Source organism: Lontra canadensis, unplaced genomic scaffold, assembly GCF_010015895.1.
Source record: "Lontra canadensis isolate GAN:19392208 unplaced genomic scaffold, GSC_riverotter_1.0 scaffold84, whole genome shotgun sequence".
Lineage (NCBI taxonomy): Eukaryota > Metazoa > Chordata > Mammalia > Carnivora > Mustelidae > Lontra > Lontra canadensis.
Genome location: NW_022631078.1, coordinates 6,826,721 through 6,848,862, shown reverse-complemented (window position 1 = coordinate 6,848,862; position 22,142 = coordinate 6,826,721). Strand labels below are relative to the sequence as shown.

The 22,142-nt window shown below is 46.2% G+C and overlaps 1 protein-coding gene across 1 annotated transcript in view; it reads left to right on the top strand.

Moving 5' to 3' along the window:
- MEI1 (meiotic double-stranded break formation protein 1) overlaps positions 1 to 22,142 on the top strand; it is a 77,254-nt gene that overhangs the window by 53,993 nt on the left and 1,119 nt on the right. Inside the window, exons 21-29 of the mRNA XM_032882887.1 lie at positions 167 to 332; positions 1,668 to 1,772; positions 3,434 to 3,544; positions 4,065 to 4,225; positions 7,564 to 7,645; positions 7,832 to 8,007; positions 19,532 to 19,613; positions 20,072 to 20,178; positions 21,898 to 22,029. Coding sequence (XP_032738778.1) covers positions 167 to 332; positions 1,668 to 1,772; positions 3,434 to 3,544; positions 4,065 to 4,225; positions 7,564 to 7,645; positions 7,832 to 8,007; positions 19,532 to 19,613; positions 20,072 to 20,178; positions 21,898 to 22,029 — 1,122 coding nt within the window. The remainder of the gene's footprint in view (positions 1 to 166; positions 333 to 1,667; positions 1,773 to 3,433; positions 3,545 to 4,064; positions 4,226 to 7,563; positions 7,646 to 7,831; positions 8,008 to 19,531; positions 19,614 to 20,071; positions 20,179 to 21,897; positions 22,030 to 22,142) is intronic.

The following is a 22,142-nucleotide window of genomic DNA, read 5'->3' as shown; positions in this document are numbered from 1 at the left end:
GTCTCAGTTTCTTCCTATTTGGGATGGACCTTTTCAGGCAGTGCTCCCTTCCCCAGGTTCTGTGACACCATCATCCTGGGTCCTTCCCCAGTTCCTCTCTTTTTCCTATCTACCTGTCCCCAACTGTGATGTCTTCTGAGCTCTGGCTTCCTTTTCTCCTGCTCAGGATCTCATCTATTCCAGCCCAGTGGACACAGCCCGCAAAGTACTGATTGTCCTAAGGACCTTTTTGAGGAAGAATGAGGATGTCGAAGTGAGTGGTCTCATCCGAGGCCACTTCCTGCTGATCCTACAACAACTGTTGATGGAACATGGGGCCTCTCCCTCAGGAGGTTAGTCTGGAGCTGTCAGGGGTGTGTTTTGACCTTTAACTCAGGAGTGGGCATCTGTGCCCTGATGAGATCTGCTCCAGGAGAGAGTCAGAGTTTTCTCTGGAAAATAAAAGTCAGGCCAGTGTGGGATCAAGCTAAACTTTACCTCCTTCCTCTCATCAGAGACAAAGCACTCAGCATACTTGATGTATGTGTGTGTGTATGGAGCGCATGTGTTTATGTTTAATGTTTCTGTGTGTTTAGCATAAGTGGGTGTGTTCAGTCTATGCATGCATGTCCCCACCCAGCGTGGCATGTGTTCAGAGCTGTTTGTCATAAGAATGGTAGCCCCCACTTGGGAAGAAGAAAGCAGGAAATAATGGGGGAGGCCACGAAGGCAGCAGCAGCCTGCAAGGGCTTGGAAGGGGGTGGATCTGAAATGTGTTAGAAGCTGCTAGTGAGATCCAGAAGGATAGTTTCCAAATCTGGAATGGGACTCCCCGGAGTCCCTGGAGTCCAGGAAGTTTGATGTTTGGTACAGATTAAAGACACTGAAAAGATTGGCATTGCTTTATCTTTTCCTATTTTTAAAAAGTTGAAATTTAAAATTTCCAAGCAATTAAGAGGAAGTGGGAGGAGAACTGTAGTTCATTTGATCAGTCCTGACTGAGGATGAAAGTTTTCAGATAGTTTTAAGAGAGTCTAGAGGAGCTGAGTCCTTCCTTGGCAGGGAAGGATAAGTCACATCTAACTGATAATAATGTATAAGAGCCATGAGATTTCATGGAAACATAGTTGAAAAAATGTGGGCATTGAACTCAGATTTAAGTTCAAGTCTTGACCCTGCCACTAACTGGCTGTCGGAGCTTGGAGAAGTCACTCAGCTTCTCTGAGCTGTTTTCTTTTCTTTCTTTCTTTTTTTTATAATTTAAATATTTTATTTATTTATTTGACAGATCACAAGTAGGCAGAGAGGCAGTCAGAGAGAGAGGAGAAAGCAGGCTCCCCGCTGATCAGAGAGCCCGATGCGGGGCTGGATCCCAGGACCCTGAGACCATGACCTGAGCCAAAGGCAGAGGCTTTAACCCACTGAGCCACCCAGGTGCCCCTGAGCCTGTTTTCTTAACTGCAAAATAGAAATAGTCCCTAGTTCACAAGGGGGATTAAGTGAAATATTAAATTTCTGGTACCCAGCCCAGAGTTGGCACCCAATTTGTCAGTTGCCCCTGTACTGAAGGAAGAAGGCAGGAGGTAGGAGTGAATCCCAGCAAACATTTACAGGGGGGTAGGGCGTCTGTTTGACCTTGAGGTCATCTGAGTATTAGGTGTCCTGACCAGCCCTTCTGTTCCTCGCAGCCTCAGGGAACCTGCCATTGCTCCTGAGCCTCCTTTCTTTAGTGCAGCTGAAGAACACATCAGAGCAAGAACTGGACAGCATGGCCATGAAGCTTCTTCACCAAGGTGCCTGGGCTTGGGACAGTGCCTGAGGGCCCAGGGCTGGGCATGGTCCTTTATTCCATCATTCAGCCTTTTGGAAGAAGCTAGTGGGTCACTGTTCCTGTGAGCTTCCTGCTGTGGGACCTTTTAGCTCTTTCTTTAATTGTACTGTGGGAGTGTTTGGGAAAAGAAAGCTCTGGAGTCAGGAATGCCTCGGTTTGTTCTCAGTCGCTAGTTATGCAACCTTGGGCAATCACCTGGCTTTCGGTTCCTCACAAGTAAAACAGTAGTACTTAGCTGATGTAGGGTTACGATAAAGGAGAGCTAGATGTGGAATACTCAAGTGCCTGGCACACAGTAGACTTCCAGTGCAGCTCTGTGCAGACTCCCTGTTCTGGGCACAAGCTCAGTTCTCCACCGCACTCCACAACTGACTCAGGATCTGATGATCCACGTCACAGTTCCCTAGGCCTCTTTCACCTGTACCCAGACTTCATCAGGACCTTTCATTGCGGATTAATGCAGTTGCCACTTCAGAGGCAGTATCCTTAGGAAGATTATTGAGGAAATACTGAAATCAATAGGAAAAATGGTGTGTCTTTAGTCAGGTGCTGTGGACTGTCAGATGCTCTGGCCACAGGTGAAGATGGTTCTTTCCCTGCCTGGAGCCCAGGCATCCTCATGAGATCGGTATCAGACTTAAAAAGGGCCTTCAGGCCTGGCCTGGTTCTGGTCCTCCCAGCCTATCAGGTCAAGTGTAACACTCAGCTGGGAGGAAGACTGCCTGTGACAAAATCAAACCGCTGTCAAAAGGGCCTCTGGAGGGGATAATAATGACCTGAAATACGTGTGAAGTGTAATATACATTTTTATATAATCCTTTTATTTGAGAGCATTGCGAGTAGAAGACGGGTGAGGAGAGGGCTGCTTATCTGGTTGACCACAAGCCACTTAAAAGTCAAGTGTGATGTGGCCGCCAAAACAGTGAACGGAGACTTAGGTAGGTTTCATATTGAGGTGGTGTAGGTCAGGGAGCAGAGTGCCGAATCCCAGGAGAAAAGGGATACGTTCTGTAGATGTCTGCTCTACAGTGTAGTAACTACTCTGATGAGGGCTGGGGGACCAATCGACATCGACTCTTGCCATGAGAAGTTACAGAGGGCTTCATGGAGGAGGTGAACTTTGAGCTGAATCTTAATTGCTGAGTAGGAGTTAAGGAGTTAGCCAGATGAGGGTGATGTGAGAAAGAATATGGCAAATTCAGGGAACTTCACACTGATGTTGATGGAGTCCACTGGAAAGGTGGTGAGTGCCCCATTGCTGGAAGATTTCAGAGGCTGGATCTTTTCCTGCTAGGTGTGGCAGGCTGGCCTAGATGACCTCTGCAGACACTCCAACCTGGAGTCTTCTCTGGCATCAGTGCTGTTCCAGGATGCCTTTAGATCACATAAACTTGTATAGTCTGTCCTGAGCTGCAGCTATGGGCTGCTTGCCTTCACTTTTGTTACTGTGTTTCTCTTCCTTGGCTGTATTACTAAGGACACTTAGTTTGAGCTTGGTCCCCAAGACTGACAGACTGACATCTGAAATTAGCCAGTTGAAGGCCATTATCTGTGAGAATTGTGAGTGCTGGTGTGCATTGAATCCATGAAGGGCTACATGATGGGTCCTGGGGACTCTTGCAGTGAGCAAGCTGTGTGGGAAATGTGGCCCTGCTGACGTGGACATCCTGCAGCCCGCCTTCAACTTCCTGTACTGGAGCCTTCATCAGACTACACCAAGCAGTCAGAAAAGAGGTGCTGAGGCCCCAGCGAGGCAATGAATAGGAGGGGTGCTGGGCAGTGTCTGTGGCCTTTGCTGCCCGTAGTTTTTTTCCGCTTGTGAAAATATATATCGGGAGGGGCTCTTGGGGTGCTCAGTCGTTAAGTGTCTGCCTCTGGCTCAGGTCATGATCCCAGAGTCCTGGGATCGAACCCCACGTCGGGCTCCCTGCTCCGCGGGAAGCCTGCTTCTCCCTCTCCCACTCCCCCTGCTTGTGTTCTCTCTCTTGCTGTATCTCTCTCTGTCAAATAAAATCTTAAAAACTATATATACATATGGGGAGGATGTCGCTGGGTCAGATGGTCATAAGATCTTTTCTGGTCCTGATAACCTGTGGTTCTAGAATGAAGCTGGAACCCGTAGAGCCTAAAGCTGATCCTTTTGTTCATTCACCATGTGTGCGTGAAGTCCCTGTCAGGTGCTAACCACGGTGCCGGCAGCCTGAGCAGGGGCTCCTGAGTAACTCATAGCCCTTACCCTGCCAACCGTCTCCAGCTGCTGCAGTGCTCCTTAGTAGCACGGCCCTGATTGAGCTTCTGGAGAAGACTCTGGGACTCACCTGGACCAAGGGGGCCTCTCCCAGCACCACACTCCTTTGTTCCGCCTGGCTGCTCACTGCCTCCTTCTCTGCTCAGCAGCACGATGGCGGTCTGCAGGTGAGTCACTAGCCCGTGTGGCTCTGGGGCATGGGGTGGCACAGAGGAGTAACAAAGTTCCTGAGTTCTGGTTCCCGCTCTGTGGCTTATTAGCTGAGTAACCTTGGCGAGATATTTAATCTCTGAGCTTCAGTGTCCTTGCCTACAGAATGGGGAAGAAAATGTCCATGGTTGTTGTCAGGTTGGTTTATATTAATTTATCATACACGGATAACCTTCATGCCGGGCTGTATTCTAGGCACAGAGGAATAAGAAATAAATACAGCCTGTACCCCACACTTGGGAAACTTTGTATTGTAGTCTCTAAGCAAAGCTTTGAAAGGTAAGATTGTACCAGGCAAATATAGTAGGGAAAGGCATTCCAGGTAAAGAGAACAATTCGAAAAAAAGACACGAAGCTGCACAAATTTTGGACAAGTGTACATATTTGGAGACTGGTGAGATACCATGTGACTAGAATGTAGGGAGTGGCCTGTCACATCAGACAGGAAGGCAGAAGCCAGCCTGTGACCTTACAGTGCTAGGTGGTAAGCCGTGAAATGCCAGACATATGCAAGCTGTCATTGTATTGTTGGGAAAGGTCATGCAGGGAACGGGAACAGTGGACATATCCACAAAGCACCTCTTCCCTCTCAGGCCCTCCTCACCCCCTTGTATGGGACCTTGTCATCAGAGTGCCGTGCGTGAACTCCTATGTGGGCTGCTCCACGTTCCTGTGTCTCCTTCCTAAGCCCGACTGCTGCTGGTGGATAGAAACCATCTTCTAGCCTTTGAGGTGTCTTTGCCCTGTGCCCAGCCGTGTGCCATTGAAGTGCCAGGCACATGCTCCTTTGTGTAGAAGTGAAGTCATTTTTAAAGTTTGGCCTCCCAAAAAAACCCCAAAAAACAACAACAAAATAAAGTTTGTCCTCTAAAGTGGCATCAGGCTGTGGCAGATCTGTACTGTAATAAGTCTTCTGGTTGTTGCCCACAGCATTGATTGGGGACAGGAGCATTTTCTGCTTTTCTGTGAGGCTGTTGGGCCCACCTTACCCCTGCAGTCACCTGCCTGTGTGGGAACCTGCACCGTGTCCCTGGCTCTCTGGTCTTCAGCTCATACCCAGCCAGTTACCTACTAACCACCTCCACTCTGAGTCCTCTCCATTGCCTTAATGGTTCGTCCTCACCTCTGAAGTGGCCTATTCAGTCTCCTGGTCCCTGGTCTTTCCCTTGCTCCATATCTCCCGTCCCTGCAGCCAGTCTGTCTGCATGCTCCACATGGCCGCTGAGACCCTGCTGACCTTGGTCCTTCTGCAGCCTTACTTTCTGCCATTCTACCCTCCTCTGTCCTCTGACCAACTGTTAGCTCCTCTCCAAATCAGCTTTGCTCTTTCATATCTCCATATGGTTGATGATTTGATTGAGTGATTGATTCTTTTATTTTTAAAGATTTTATTTATTTGGCAGAAAGGGACACAGCGAGAGAGGGGAACACAAGCAGGGGGAGTGGGAGAGAGAGAAGCAGGCTTCCCACCAAGCAGAGAGCCTGACACAGGGCTCGATCCCAGGACCCTGGGATCATGACCTGAGCGAAAGGCAGACGCTTAATGACTGAGCCACCCAGACGCCCCTGAGTGATTGATTCTTTTTTTTAAGATTTTATTTATTTATTTGACAGAGAGAGATCACAAGTAGACAGGCAGGCAGGCAGTGGGGGGGGGGGGGCGGAGCAGGATCCCCACTGAGCAGAGAGCCCAATGTGAGGCTCGATCCCAGGACCCTGAGATCATGACCTGTGCCGAAGGCAGAGGCTTAACCTACTGAGCCACCCAGGCGCCCCTGAGTGATTGATTCTTAATTGCCTTTATTTTTTTAAAGATTTTTTTTTTTTTTTGAAAGGGAGGGAACTAGAGAGAGCACAAGCAAATAAGTATGGAGGGGAGGGGCAGAAGCAGAGGGAGAAGCAGGCTCCCCACTGAGCAGGGAGCCCAAAGCTGGGCTCGATCCCCGGACCCTGAGATCATGACCTGAGTCACTCAGGCACCCCTAATAGCCTTTATTTTATTTTATTAATTTATTTCTTTTTTAAACATTTTATTCATTCAAGAGAGAGGGAGAGCACAAGCAGGGGTTGAAGCAGAAGGAGAAGGAGAAGCAGACTTGCTGCTGAGCTGGGAGCCGGATGTGGGGCTTGATTTCAAGACCTGGAGATCATGACCTGAGCTGAAGGCAGGTGCTCAACCATCTGAGACACCTAGGCGCCCCTATTTTATTTATTTTTTAACATTTTATTTATTTATATTTTCAGTATATATGCTGCCAAAGCAAGCACTATTTATTTATTTTCAGAGAAAGAGAGCAAGAGCACACAAGCAGGGGGAACAGCAAGCAGAGGGAGAAGCAGGCTCTTCTGCTGACCAAGGAGCCCAATGTGGCACTCGATCCTAGAACCCTGGGATCATGACCTTTGCAGAAGGCAGCCGCTTAGCTGACTAAGCCACCCAGGTGTCCCAATAGCCTTTATTTTAAAGGTAGTTTTAGCTGTACTGAAAGATTGAGCTGTTATCACAGGGTTCCCGAATAACTCCTATACAGCTTCCTCTATTAGCATCTTACATTAGTATGTCATCTCAGTACCTTTGTACAGATTGGTTCTTCTGCCTAGAACCTGCTGATTCCACCAGCCAAGCATTTTTGACGAACTGCTTTGTGTCAGACTGTGATAGATCCAGAGAAGTAGAAGAAGTAGAGAAGGCAGAGAAGTAATTCCTGCCTTGAAGCAGCATGTGTTCTGGGTGAGGCGAGCAGAGCAGACTCAGCTTTGAACCCATGACTCCCAACTAACCCCTCAGTTTGGACAGTGCTTTGGCTTTAAAGACACATTCCCCAATGCTGAGCCTCAGCTGTTCTTCCCAATAGTTCTGGAAGGAGTGAAAGCAGGCGTCATTGTTCCCGTTTCATACGTGAAGAAAGTGAGGCAGGCTGGGAGAGGGGCAGTGAATTCCCCTTGGCCACTTGGATAGCTAGTGGCAGAGCCAGGGTTTTGATTTTGGGCTGTCTGGCTCTAGATCTAAGTTGGATGGTGGGCTGGAGTGGAGACTGAGTCACACATGAGGCCAGGAAGGTTCCCTAGTGGAAGAGTTCATTGATGATGGGGGAGATTTGGGAGAAGAAGGGTCCTCTATGTACAGGCTAATTTGCCTCCACATTCCTGAATCCAGGGCTGGTGGGCTCACAAGACTGTGTGGTCTCCTCTGTCCCTCTGGATGCAGTAGGTATGTGTGGAGCTATTGGGACAGGTTATTTTCTGCTCAAGCTTCCAGAATGTGGGAGGTGTCCCCTTACCTCTGCCCTACCAGGTTCACCAGAAACTGTCCGTGGAACTGGACCAAGTATTGAAGGTCCTCAGCTTTCCAAAGGAAAAGGCTGTGCTGCTCTCAGGTATGGTCCCAGGGCACTCTACAGGAAAGGAAGAGCTTTTCCCTTAGACGGTGAGATGGGACCACTCTCCCCAGGCCAGCCTGTGGTCACCCTATTATTATCTCCACTGTCTTCCCCCTGTGACAGAGCTAGGTGGGAGGTGAGGAAGGAGGAAGGAACTGAGTATAAGGGGGTTCTTGCTTTCAGCTGCCATCGTATGCTTCCTGCGGACAGCCCTGCGGCAAAACTTTTCTTCTGCGCTTGTGGCCCTGGTGCCTTCAGGGGCCCAGCCACCACCGGCCTCTGAGAACACTGTCCTAGCTCCACTGAGAATATCACAGGTGTTGTCCCTGGTCATTGGACTGCAGAACCTCTTGGTGCAGGTAAGGCCCTTGCTGAACAGGACCCTGTCAGTGGAGCCTGCTTCTCCCAGAACAACTGTAGGAAGAGGTGGCTGCTTGTCAGGAACCTGGCATTTCCTCCAGGATTGGGGGGTGGATTAATTGGGACTTTCAAAGTTATAGTGACAGAAATGAAACTCAAAATGGCTCATAACTGAGAAGGCCAGGGCTCAGCACTGGCTTCAGGCCCACCTGGATCCCATGGGCTCAGACAATGTTATCAGAACTCTGTGTCCATGTCTTGGTTCTGCATTTCTCTCCGCTTTGTTCTCATGGGATGGTAAGATGACCAATAGCAGCACCTTTCCAGCAACAAGAGACTTTCTATTTCCCAGCAGTGGCCAGAACGGAGTCTCATTAGCCTGGCTGGGGTAATGTGCCAGTCACTGTGGCTGGGCCATCCGATGCTCTGGTTGACCTGGCTTGGGCCAGTGCCCTCTCCCGGAGGCTGGGGCATATGGTCAGCTCTCCATAACTCGTGTAGAGTGAACATAAAAGAGGGATGGTTCTGCAAAGAAAACTGTTCACAGAAAAAGGAGGAATGAATTTCATGTAAGCCGAAACAGTAGATATCTACCTCATAGGGTTTTATGTTTCACGGCTCAGAGGACTTTTGGAGATCATTGTTTATCCAGCTTTCGAATGCTGGGAAGAGTAGTTGGGGCATGGAGATATGTCACGTGTCTGCCTTTGAGGAGTGAGCATTTGGTTGTGGGCTGCCATATAGACAAGAGGTGATAACACCATGTGGTCAGTTTGGGGCTAAAGGGACAACTGCACTGTGGGAGTCCCAGGTATAACTAATAGGCTGGTATAGGGTTAGTGCAGAGCTAGCTGTCAGAGAAGGTTTCCTGAAGGAGGTGATTGAACTGGGCTGGAAAGACCACATGACTTGTCTTTCTTCCCCAAGGGCAGGGGTTTATCAGAAATGGCATTTATCTTGATGGCAGCACCATTTTGTTCTCTGGTATGGACTCATTCCCTGTCCCTGGCCTCGTGGCCTGTCTCCCACCCTTGATTCCCCAGGACTTTCTTCTAAGAAGGTTAGTGTGTATTATTTTCAGATAAGAGCCGGCCACCATAAGGTGACTGAAGCCCTATATGTTTATGCTGTTTTAGTTAGACTTGGACTCTCTTTCCTTGCCCTTTGGAGCTTGTCTAAGGGAGACAGATCCAGTGTGATCTGATGGCAAGTCATTCATGGGACAAGAGGAGGGAGGTGCAGGGAGCCATCAAATGAGTGAGACGAGTTGCAGAGACTTCTGGGGGTAGGAAGGGGGCCTTGATTTGAGTAGACTCTATTTGGTTATTGCACATATATGATATGGCTATTGATTGTGGGAGATTATATTTGAGGATTGGTCCCCACTGGACCTCTACACAGTATGGGGAAAGTTGGAAATGTAAGGAGATAGAGGATGCTCCAGGAGTCGCCCTGTGCTGGCTCTGTGGTTGCTGAGACTTGTCCTGCCAGCATATCTATGCACAAGGCACTTAGCTCTCTCTGCTGTAAGTCCCCATTTTCATATCAGTCTTTCCCAGGCTGTGAGCTCCTTAAAGGTAGGAACTATGTCTGACTAATCTTTGTGTCTTGTTCCCCTTGTGCGTTCAAAAAAATCAGAAATCAGATGAGAACCAAAACATCAGCTTTATTTCTGGTAAATGCTGTAGGAGAATGTAGCTGGGACTTCAGATCATACTGGGCTTTTTTTTGGCCTGGAGTTTTTCATATACAGCAAAGGTGAAAGACTTTTTGTGGGAGTCCAAGTCTAACCAAAACAGCATACACCCACCACCTAGATTCTACCATTAGCATTTTAGTATACTTGCTTTATATCTACCCAAAAGAGCTTTTTTCCTTTTAATTAATTAATTAATTAATGTTTTTAAAAGAGAGATTTTATTTTTTATTTTTTAGAAGATTTTATTTATTTATTTATTTAAAGATTTTATTTATTTATTTGACAGACAGAGATCATAAGTAGGCAGAGAGGCAGGCAGAGAGAGAGGGGGAAGCAGGCTCCCCGCTAAGCAGAGAGCCTGATGCGGGGCTCAATCCGAGGACCCTGGGATCATGACCTGATCCAAAGGCAGAGGCTTTAACCCACTGAGCCACCCAAGCACCCCTTTATTTATTTATTTGACAGAGATCACAAGTAGGCAGAGACGCAGGTGGGGGGCGGGGTGGGGGGGGAGGCTCCCTGCTGAGCAGAGAGCCTGATGTGGGGCTTGATTCCAGGACTCTGAGATCATGACCAGAGCCGAAGGCAGAGGCTTAACCCACTGAGCCACCCAGGTGCCCCTCAAAGAGAGCTTTTGAACCACCCTCTTTTCCCCCCAGGCCATACCAGAAGCCCATAGGCAGGGAAATTATGTTTACATTATGGACACTTTGCCACCTGGCCGTGATCTTAAGAGTTCATGGGAACATGACTTTTAATACCTTGATCCTGTCCTGCTGGCACATTAAATGTTAAGCTAACATTTTACCTATTAGATAAATCTCTCCTTTGGTGAGGAGGAGCCAGTTAAATGTGGGAGGAAAGGCAAATGCTTTCTCTCCAATGTTTTTGAAAAGGCCAAAGTTCCTATTTTAACATTCAGAACATAAGAGAAAAATTACTCCCTTATACTCAACATCCAGCATAAAGCCTGGCACCAAATTGGTATATAATGTTTGTTGAATGAGTGAATGAGGACACAGAAATGAATATGTTACAGTTCTAGCCATTTAAGCACTCAGATAGTAGGAAATACTAATTATTACAATTAATGCCAAAATGACCTATTATTTGAATCAAAAAAGTCTCTATAGGAGAGGTTGCATTCGAACCAGGCCTTGAGTGATGAAAAACTTTCCTCAAACCAGTAGCCTAAACACAAGGGGGTCAGTGACTTCCTGTAGCACCATTACCATTCAGCTCTCCTGCCCAAGAGCCTGGATGTCATCAGCCTGTGACACTCTTCTGTGCCTCTGGCAGTCTTTTTCTTTTTAATCATGGTAAAATATTGCATAACAAAATTAACCATTTTAATAATTTTTAAGTTACAGTTCTGTGGTAGTAAGTACATTTACATTGTTGTACAAACACTACCACCTTCTTTCTCCAAAACTTCTTCATCTTGTCAAACTGAAACTGTCCACATCAAACAGTAACTCCCCACTGCTCCCTCTCCCCATCCCTTGACAACCACCATTCTGCTTTCTGTCTCTATTTGACTATTTAACTATTCTAGGACCTCATATAAGTAGAATAATATACTATTTATCTCTCTGGAAGTTTTTGACTCTCCTCAGCAGTCCTGGGGAAGGTGAACCAACTGGAGTAACTCATGAATTCCTCATGAAGAGGGTACTGGGTCTGTGTGGGGAGTTGCTCAGCCTCACAGTCACTGTCCCTGTCACAGCCTGGTGAACAGGACCAAGAAGCCCCTTCCTCCTTTCTCTCACTGACACATTCCCGAGAAATTCCCTGCCCTATTGTTTTTAGCCATAATGACCTTTCTGTCACTGCCCTTGACCCAGGGAAGTATATGGAAGAGTCATTTTTTTTCTCTGTCCTTCCCCTTCCTCCAGGGCTGGAGCTAAACCTCCTTTGGACCCTTCCATAGGTTTGCTGTTTAAAAATAGTTCTTCATTTGTTCAATCATTTATACATTCAGCAAACATTATTCCATAGAAATCCAAGGTCTCTCCAAGCAATCCAGGAGGTCTCATTCTCTCTCTCTCTCTCTCCTGAGCTCCTGGAATGGTTTATTCACCCCTGTAATAAGGGTTACATTTCTCATATTTTATTATATGGTCAGTGGTCTGCATTTCTGTCTTCTTCTGTAAAACTTTTAGGCAAAAGCTTCTGCTGCTTGCGGAGGTCATAGGGAGCCTCACAGAGAAGGTGACATTGAATTCAGACTTAAACAGTGTCTAGGCAGAGGTAGAGGGAAGGGCATTGCAGGCAGGGAAGACAGCATGAGCAAAAGCACATAATATAGAAGTGTGCAGTGGTCGGGGCGGGGGGGGTGGCAAGAGTTAGAAGATGACACTGAGGAGCTGGGTACAGAGGACACCAGTCAGTACCTTATGTGCCAGGCCAAGAAGTGTTGAGAGGAGCCATGAAGGGCTTCTATCAGATTGAGGGTTTTTTTTTTTTTTTTTCATTTTACTACTTGTTCTTTTATTGAAAATCTTTAAAGAAATTCATATGACACATGTGTTATATACAAAGTTAAGAAATAAAGTAATTTTGTTACATTTTTTTAATATCATGGAATGAAACCTCTTTACCACATTTGTTTTTTTTAACTAACGTGAATTTATTATATAATTTTGTAGATGATTATTACAGGTGAAGTCAGCTGGTTTCTGTACTACAGATCTATGAGACTGAAATCCAGGTTTTCCTATCTGAGCTCTTATCCGTGGGTTTTATTAACATAATGTATTATTTGTTTCAGGGGTACAGGTCTATGATTCATCAGTCTTACACAATTCACAGCACTTACCGTAGCACGTAAGCTCCCCGATATCCATCACTCAGCCACCCCCATCCCTCCTACTCCCTCCCCTCCAGCAACCCTCAGTTTGTTTCCTCAGATTAAGAGTCTCTTGTGGTTTATTTCCCTCTCTGATTTTTTCTTGTTTCGTATTTCCCTCCCTTCCCCTATGAGCCTCTGTCTTGTTTCTCAATTTCCTCATATCAGAGAGATCATATGGTAATTGTCTTTCTCTGATTGACTTATTTCCTCTAGTTCCATCCATGTTGTTGCAGATGGCAAGATTTGGGGGGTTTTGATGGCTGCATAATATTCCATTGTATATATATACCACACCTTGTTTTTTAAGATTTTATTTATTTATTTGACAGAGAGAGAGAGAAAGAAAACACAAGCAGGGGGAGTGGGGGAGGGAGAGAGAAGCAGGCTTCCTGCCAGGCAGGGAGCCTGATGCAGGGCTCCATCCCAGGACCCTGGGATCATGACCCAAGCCGAAGGCAGGTGTTTAAGGCAGGTGTTTAAGGCAGGTGTTTAACGACTGAGCCATCCAGGCATCCATTCATCTGTTGATGGACTTTTAAGCTCTTTCCATAGTTTGGCTATTGTGGACATTGCTGCTATAAACATTGGGGTGCATATGCCCCTTCAGATCACTACATTTGTATCTTTAGGATAAATACCCAGTAGTGCAATTGCTGGGTTGTAGTGTAGCTCTATTTTCAATTTTTTGAGGAACCTCCATACTGTTTTCCAGAGTGTCTGCACCATCTTGCATTCCCACCAACAGTGTAGGAGGGTTCCCCTTTCTCCACATCCTCACCAACAACTGTTGTTTCCTGACTTCTTAATTTCAGCCATTCTGACTCGTGTGAGGAGGTAACTCACTGTGGTTTTGATTTGTATTTTCCTGATGCTGAGTGATGTTGAGCACTTTCTCATGTGTCTGTTGGCCATTTGGATGTCTTCTTTGCAGAAATGTCTGTTCATGTTTTCTGCCCATTTCTTGATTGAATTATTTGTTCTGTGGGTATTGAGTTTGATAAGTTCTTTTTTTTTTTTTTAAAGATTTTACTTATTTATTTGACAGAGATCACAAGTAGGTGGAGAGGAGAAAGCAGGCTCACAGTCACTGAGTAGGTCACAAGGAGGTGGAGAGGAGAAAGCAGGCTCCCCGCTGAGCAGAGAGCCTAATGCAGAGCTCTATCCCAGGACCCTGAGATCATGACCTGATCTGAAGGCAGAGGCTTAACCCACTGAGCCACCAAGGCGCCCATGATAAGTTCTTTATAGATTTTGGATACCAGTCCTTTATCTGATATCAGACTGAGTTTTTGATCACTGGCTGATCAAAACTGACTGATGAATCACTGGGGTCAGTAGGGAAGAGGGGTGGGAGGGGAAAGCCTGAAGGCAAGGGTACTGTTGAACAAGAGATTATTGCTGTGACTCAAGTAAATGACAGTAAGGTCCATTTCATACCCACTGGGATAGCTAAAAACAAAAGATAGATAATATCAAATGTTGTGAGAATGTAGATTAAATGGAACCCTCACAGGTTGTTGATGGGAACGCAAAGTGACACAGCTGCTTTGGAAAACAGCCTGGAAGTGCTTCAGAAAGCTAAATGTGGGGGATGTCTGGGTGGCTCAGTTGGTTAAGCAGCTGCCTTCGGCTCAGGTCATGATCCCGGCGTCCTGGGATCGAGTCCCACATCAGGCTCCTTGCTCATCAGGGAACCTGCTTCTCCCTCTGCCTCTGCCTGTCACTCTGTCTGCCTGTGCTCGCTCTCTCTCTCTGACAAATAAATAAATAAAATCTTTTGAAAAAAAAAAAAAAAAAAGAAAGAAAGAAAGCTAAATGTGGAATTACCATATGACCCAACAACTCTGCTCCCAGGTATTATGCCCAAGAAAATTGAAAGCGTTTATCTACACAGATGCTTGTATACAGATGTTCATAGCAGTACTCTTCATAGTAGTTCCAAAGTACAAAGAACCCCAATGTTCGCCAGCTGATGAATGGATAAATAAATTGTATATACAAATGAAAACTGGCCATAAAAAGTAATGAGGTAGTCACATGCTACAACATAGATGAACCTTGAAAACATGCTCAGTGAAAGAAATCAGAAATAAAAACAACGTATGATATGATTTCATTTAGATGAAATGTCCAAGATAGGCAAATCTGTAGAGACAGGAAGTAGATTAGTGGTTGCCTAGGACCGAGGTTAGGGGGGGGCAGGGAATTGGGAATAACTGCTAATGAGTAATGAGGTTTCTCCTTGGGATGATGAAAATACTCTGGAATTCTATAGCTGCACAACTCTGTGAATATACTAAATGCTGATCTGTACCCTTAAAAGAATGAATTTTATGGTTTATGGATTAGATCTCATTAAAGCTGTTATTTTAGAAAGCGGTATCAAAGGGGAAAGAATGACAGTACTGCATAAGCTAGTGCGCTCAGTGCTGGTCCTCCTTGACATCTCTGGGCCAAAGCAGCCACGTAGCATCAACACCAATGATGCAGTGCTGGGCAGCGTGTGGAGGATCTGCCGCTGTCTGACCGAGGCGGGCCAGTGCAGTGCAGTGGAAGGTGCATTGGCCAGAATCACAGAGATCTGCATTGAGCCCCTGCCCAGCTCCTAACTCTTAAGGGGTTTAGCAAGTCAATTCAATCTCTTATTGATTCTCAATTTCTCTATCTGCAAAACAAAAGGACTCTTTCAGCAGTAAGTGATTTGGGCCTCTTAGAACAGCTTCCATTCCCCCAGGAATGGAGCGCAGGAGAGATATGTTGGTTGCAGTGAGGATGGACACAGTGTCCAGGGTTCATCACGCTGGGTTACGTGGCGGAAGGAGGGCACATTAGTAGCAGTGGAAGGGTCCGAAGAAGAGCTGTTGTCATTGGTGTGATTTGCATGGCACTGGAGTAGGGCAAAGCCAGGACAAACTTTCCTTCTGCTTCGTTCTCAGAGGAACCTCAGGACTGCAAATCTCTGAAGGTCTCCGGAGTAGAAATAAAGTAGGTTTATTCTGGTTTTCTTTGGAGATGGAGACCTTGGCCAGCAGGTGGAGCTGCAGGAAGACAGGCAGGGGCCTTTTCTCCTGGCCAGGACTAACAGTAGAGCAGGCCACCTTGGGAGGAATGGAGAAGAGTGTCTTGTGGCTGGGGGTCTCCAAGCAGAAACCAGGTGTCTCCAGCAAGAACGTCTGCTGGACTCCAGTCCAGCTGCTACATCTCTGTGGAGGCTTGGGAAAGGGTAAGAGTGGGTGTGAGCAGGGAAGAGACAGTTATCCTTGTGCTCAAACTCGGCTTTGTGATTGGGGTGGGCATGGAATGTTGTTATCAGTTTGGATATCAGTGAGCTAATTTTACAAGATGTGAGGTTTTGATCTCGAGGATCATTTCTATTAGAGCAGAGGTTCATGTCAGGTTAATGTTCTCGGAGAGTGGAAGGTGGGGAGAACATTGAGTGCCTACTCTGTGTAAGCACTCGACATATGTTGTTTATTCATTACAATTCCTCTATAAGGTATCAGGTTTTTTTGTTTTTTTTTGGGTTTTTGTTTTGTTTTGTTCGTTTTGTTTTTTAAGTAGGCTTCATGCCTAGCGTGGAGCCCAGTGCAGGGCTGAGATCAAGAGCTGGATGCTGAGCCACGTAGGTGCCCCTCATCTCAGTTTTATAGACAAGGAAACAGAGTCCAGAGATATTAAGTAACTTACCTGAGGTCACACACTTTTAGGTCAGAATTCAAGCCTAAGTCTTTTTGGCTACCAAATCCATGTTCTTTCGGTGTCTCAAGAAGTGCTTCTTGTGAATAGAAGCCATTGTTACTTGAGTAGTAGTACCTGGCCTTCCTAATGCCCAGTGGCCCCGGCTCCCCACACACCATTCAGCCAGTCCTCACTGGGTATGTTAGGTAATATGGGCATGGGGTCAGAGAGTGGCACTGGGGCCACAGCTCTTCACCAGGTGGGGAAGCCAAAGTGTGCTGGCCTGTGGCTATGTGAGCTTGCATACCTGGGAAGAGGCTAGAAATTCCCACTGGTTAAGAGTTAATTTTATTTTTTAAAAAGATTTTATTTATCGGGGCGCCTGTGTGGCTCAGTGGGTTGAGCCGCTGCCTTCGGCTCAGGTCATGATCTCAGGGTCCTGGGATCGAGTCCCACATCGGGATCTCTGCTCAGCAGGGGGCCTGCTTCCCTCTCTCTCTCTCTCTGCCTGCCTCTCTGTCTACTTGTGATCTCTCTCTGTCAAATAAATAAATAAAAAATCTTTAAAAAAAAAAAAAAAAAAAAAAAAAGATTTTATTTATCTATTTGAGTCAGAGAAGGAAAGGTAGCATGAGCAGGGGGAGGGGCAGAGGGAGAAGCAGGCTCCCTACCGAGGAGGCAGCCCAACAAGGGACTCAATTGCCTGGGATCATGACCTGAGCTGAAGGCAGATGCTTAACTGACTGAGCCACCCAGGTGCCCCAAGAGTTAATTTTAGATTGGAGGAGAAAGGGCACAAAGCCTAGGATTTTGTTCTAGACCTGCCATTTACTGATATGGACCGGTGTCTTCCAGTCAAGTATTGCTTCCCCCTGGACCTCATTATCTTAGCGCTAAAATAGGTGAGTGGATTAGCTCAAACACTTCAAGCTGTGTGCCTTGGAGGCCTTAGGGGCTCTAGGAGAAAACCCAGGAGTTGTTAAAGAGGGGGGTGTTTCCTCTGTTGTGCATTTCATGAGGCTGCTCTCACCCATTGTTGTTTACTCTGCCAAGCACTGGCTGAATACCGTATCCGTTCTCATCCAACCCTCTCAGCAACCCCGGAATTTTTTTTAATTGCACTCAGCAAGGGTAAGTGACCTTGGCTAGGGTCACATAGATGATAAGTGACTAAGCAAGGATGCCAAGTCTAAGTCTGTCCCATATTCTTTTTTTTTTTAATTTAAAATGTTTATTTTTAAAAAACATTTTATTTGGGACACCTGGGTGGCTCAGTTGGTTAAGTGGTTGTCTTTGGCTCTGGTTATGATCCCAGGGTCCTGGGAACCCTTGCTCAGAGGGGAGTCTGCTTCTTCCCCTCCCTCTCCCTCTGCCCCTGCTTGATCTCTCTCTGGCTCTCTGACAAATAAAGAAATAAAAATAAAAAAAGAAAAAGATTTTAAAAGATCAGTTTTTTTGAGATATAACTTACATGCAATAAAATTCACTGATTCTAAGTGTACAGTTCAATGACTTTTCTTTTTCAGTTCAGTGACTTTTGACAAATAGTTTTATAAACACTACCACAACCATGATCAAGAACATTTCCCTCACCCCAGAAAGTTCCCTTGTGCCATTTGCAGTCAGTCTCCTCTCCTCATCCCTGTCCCTCAGGAAACACTAACCAGCTTTCTGTCACTGAACTTTCTAGAATTCATACAAATGAAATTGTACAAAATGTGGTCTTGGGTGTTTAGCTTCTGTCACTTAGCTTAATGCTTTTGAGAGTCATGTGTGTCAGTACTAAATTTCTTTTTATTAGTGAGCAGTCTTCTATCATATGGCCATACCACAGCTGTTTACCCATTTACCTATTGATTTGGAACTTCCAGATTTTTGGCGATTATGTGTAAAATTGTTGTTAATACTGAAGTACAAGTCTTTCTGTGGACATAGGATTTTATTTCTTGTGGGTACATATCTAGGAGTGGAATTGCTGGGTCAAACAACATATTCAGTTTCTAAGTGCGTAATAAGTTACCACAAATATAATGGCTTAGCACCGCACTGTACTATCCCACAGTTCTCTCCATCAGAAGTCTCTCCATCAATCAAGTCCTTCATTCAGGGTCTTACAAGGCTGAAATCAAGGTGTTGGCCAGGCTGGGTGCTTATCTGGGGGATCTGGGGGAAAAAATCCACCTCTTCCTCTGGGGCCTCTCCCAGCTCTTTAAGGTTGCTCACGTTCCTCCTTAGCCAGCCCCTCTGTCTTCAAACCACCCATGCATGCTGTGTCCTCCTCACACCCCAGGCTCTCTGGTTCTGCCACCAGCCAGAAAAAACTGCTTATCAAGGGCTGGTAGACGAGTTTGGGCCCAATCAATCCCCCTTTTGCCATATACTGTAGCATAATCACAGGTGTAACATCTGGGAGCAGAGGTCATGAGAGAGTCTTAAAATTCTACCTACCATGTATGGTAAGTATGTGTTTATAAGAAACCATCAAACTTTTCCAAAATGACTTCACCATTTTACTTTCCCATCAAAAGTGTATGAGAGTTCCAGTTGCTCCACATTCTGGCCAACATGGTATTGTCAGTCTTTTTAATTTTAGCTGTTGGTAAGTGTTGTAATGGTACCTCATGGTGGTTTTTATTTGCATTTCTCTAATGACTGATGATAGTGAGATCATTTGGTATGCTTATTAGAGCATAAAATGTTGTTCGATGTAATGTTCTGCTTTAAAAAAAAAAAGGGTGGAAACCTACTGGTTTAGATAAACTGTGAGGTTCTTACAGAGTCTGTAATCTGTGAATCTCTTAGTGGAGCCCAGGGCTTAACTCCTTTTCTGAAAGTCTTCCTCTCTTCTTTTAAAAAAGATTTTATTTATTTATTTGAGAGAACAAGAGCAGGAGTGGGGTGGGAAGGGGATGCACAGAGGGAAAAAGAGAAGTAAACTCCCTACTGAGCTGGGAGCCCAATGAGGACCTTGATTCCAGAACCCTGAGATAATGACCTGAGCCAAAGGCAGATATTTAACCATCTGAGCCACCCAGGCACTGCTCCTTTTCTGAAAAGGTCTCTTAAATGTAGATAGAATATAGGTAAATCATCAGTATAAGTACTAGGCTCTATGGGTGAGTTAGAGGTAAAAGCAACAGATATTTCTTGATTATCTACATGGTTACAATCCCAAATCCGAAATTCTGAAATACAGATTGTTCTGAAAACCAAAATTTCTTTTCTTGGTTGGCACCAAAACTCATTGGTGGCAAAACCTGACATGAAGGGGTTTTATTTGTTTGTTTGCTTGCAGAAGGACCCTCTGTTGTCCTATGCCTGTGTTGGCTGCCTGGAAGCTTTGCTTGACTACCTGCATGCCCGGAGCCCAGACATCGGTAGAAACCTTCCCCATTCTTTGATGTTCCCATAGGGGTGGCCAGCCCCTGCCACCCTTCTGTCCCAGACTCCCAACCTCTGTTTTTTGATACACACTCATTTTGTTTAATTCTTTTCATAACATGCAAGGGCATTATAATGACCATTATACAGATGAGGACACTGCAGTCCAGAGAGGTCAAGTAACCTGCCCAACCAAGGTCACAAAGCTCCGAAATGGCACAGCCCTTCCTCCTGCTTCCCACAATAGTGGGATATGTGGTTTCCCTGAGCCAGGCAGCATAGGTGGCTAGAAGCCCAGGGAAGAAAGAAACTTGCAGTGGCCAATTTGTCCCAGGCCCTACCGCTAGCTGAGCAGCCCCTTTTTGAGACAATAAGAGAACGTCTTCTTCAGCAATGTTCCAAGGCCTACAGAAAAGCAGCAGTAACAACCCAGGGTGACTGGTGTTTCCTGTAGCATTCCATGTGGCCTCCCAGCCTTGGAATCGGTTTTTGCTGTTTACCCTCCTGGATGCTGGAGAGAGTTCCTTCCTCAGACCTGATATCTTGAGGTTCATGACCCTGGTAAGTGCAGAATGGATGGTCCTGTGGTGTGAAGGTTGTTATGAGCTGTGTGGTCCTGAAGAGGCCAGGTAGAGGGGTAGAAAGCAGAGGGGCTGGGTGGGCCTTCACCGTCTTTGAGAGCTGCTCAGAGAATTCCTCTAAGCGCCCACATCTTCTCACCCCAAAAGACCCAGATACTCTTTCTTTTTTTTTTTTTTTAAGATTTTTATTTATTTACTTGACAGCTATATATGGAGAGAGCACAAGTAGGCGGAGAGGCAGGCAGAGGGAGAGGGAGAAGCAGGCTCCCCACTGAGCAGGGAACCCAACATGGGACCCAATCCCAGGACCCTGGGATCACAACCCCAGCTGAACGCAGGCTCCCCCCAGATGCTCTTTCTAATTCATTTGCACGTGAAACATTGGCCAAGGCTTGTCTGCCACATCCAGATCCTGTGCTAGGGACCAAAGATGTCACCGAGCCAAATGCTCTGCCTTTTAAGGGTCCCCCAGTCTAGAGAAGAAAATAGAAAAGGAAACTAATAGTTAAAACATGATGTTATGGGGCGGCTGGGTTGGCTCAGTGGGTTAAGCCTCTGCTTTCTGCTCAGGTCATGATCCCAGGGTCCTGGGATTGGGCCCCACATTGGGCTCTCTGCTCAGCAGGGAGCCTGCCTCCCCGCCTCTCTCTCTCTCTGCTTGCCTCTCTGCCTACTTGTGATCTCTGTTAAATAAATAAGTAAAATCTTTAAAAAAAAAAAAAGAAACATGATGTTATTAGTGGCTCAGCAGAAGATATGCTAAGTGCCTGGCACACAGTAAGTGCCCACTGAGTAAAGAACAAAGCCGTGAGCCTGTGAATGGTAGTGAAGTGGATCAGTGAATAAGGCAGTGGTTGGTGTGGGAACACGGAGACGAGCACAGGTGACCACTGAATGACGTGGGGGTTAGGGGTGCTGACCCCCTTACAGTTGGAAATCTGCATATTAACTTTTGACTCCCCAAAACTTAACTACTAATAGCCCACTCTTCTCTAGAAGCCTTACTGATAACATAAACTGTCAGTTAACACACATTTTGCGTGTTATGTGTACTAAATACTGATTTTTACAATAAAGGAAGCTAGTAAAAGAAAATGTTACTAAGAAAATCATAAAAAGAAAATACTTTTATAATAGTGTATTATCGAAAACATTTGTGTCTAAGTGGACCTGTGCAGTTCACTCTCGTGTTGTTCAAAGGTTGACTGTAATTGCTTCTGCCAAAGCCAGGAAGGAGAGGTGAATAAGGATGCAGTAAGCACTCAATTAATGCCTCTCCTGTTTTAATGAAATGGAAACATTCAGCAGGAAGGTAACATTTTAGCTGAGGTTTGAAGGATTAATAGGCAAAGAAGAGGACAAGTGTTCCAGGTAGTGAAGTGAAAATAGCAGGTAAATGAATACATGGTGGTGTGTTTGGGTAACCACACATAGTCCTTTTTGGCCATGCGTGTTTCGTGCAGGGCCAAGGAGTGAGGGGAAGGGTACTGAAGAGGTCAGCAGGGCCAACTCTCTGAGTGTTTCACAGTGTGCCTAGTTTACACCCTTCTTCTATGACAACCCCACCTCTGCCCACCAACTCTGAGCTTCTGAAGGCAGGGTTCTCTGGGCTTCAGATCTGTGCCCCCAGCCCAGGGCCAGACACAGCAGAGGCACAGGAAATATTCCCGTGTGTTTGGGGCTTCTCTCCCTGGCCTAGCTTGTGCGGTTCCAGAGCAGCAGTGTCCTCTCTCACGAGGAGGTGGGTCATGTTCTGCAAGCCGCGGCTCTGGCTGACCTCTCTACCCTGTCGAACAACACACGCCAGGCTCTGCGTGGCTTCTTCCTGCAGGTGGGTGGGGAGGGGATGCTGTGTAGCCACTGTAAGGCTAGACCCTCCACGCCGTTTTCTGTGCGGAGGATGGTGGTTCTGGCCACAGCAGCTGAGGGGAGGGCAGAGTGCAG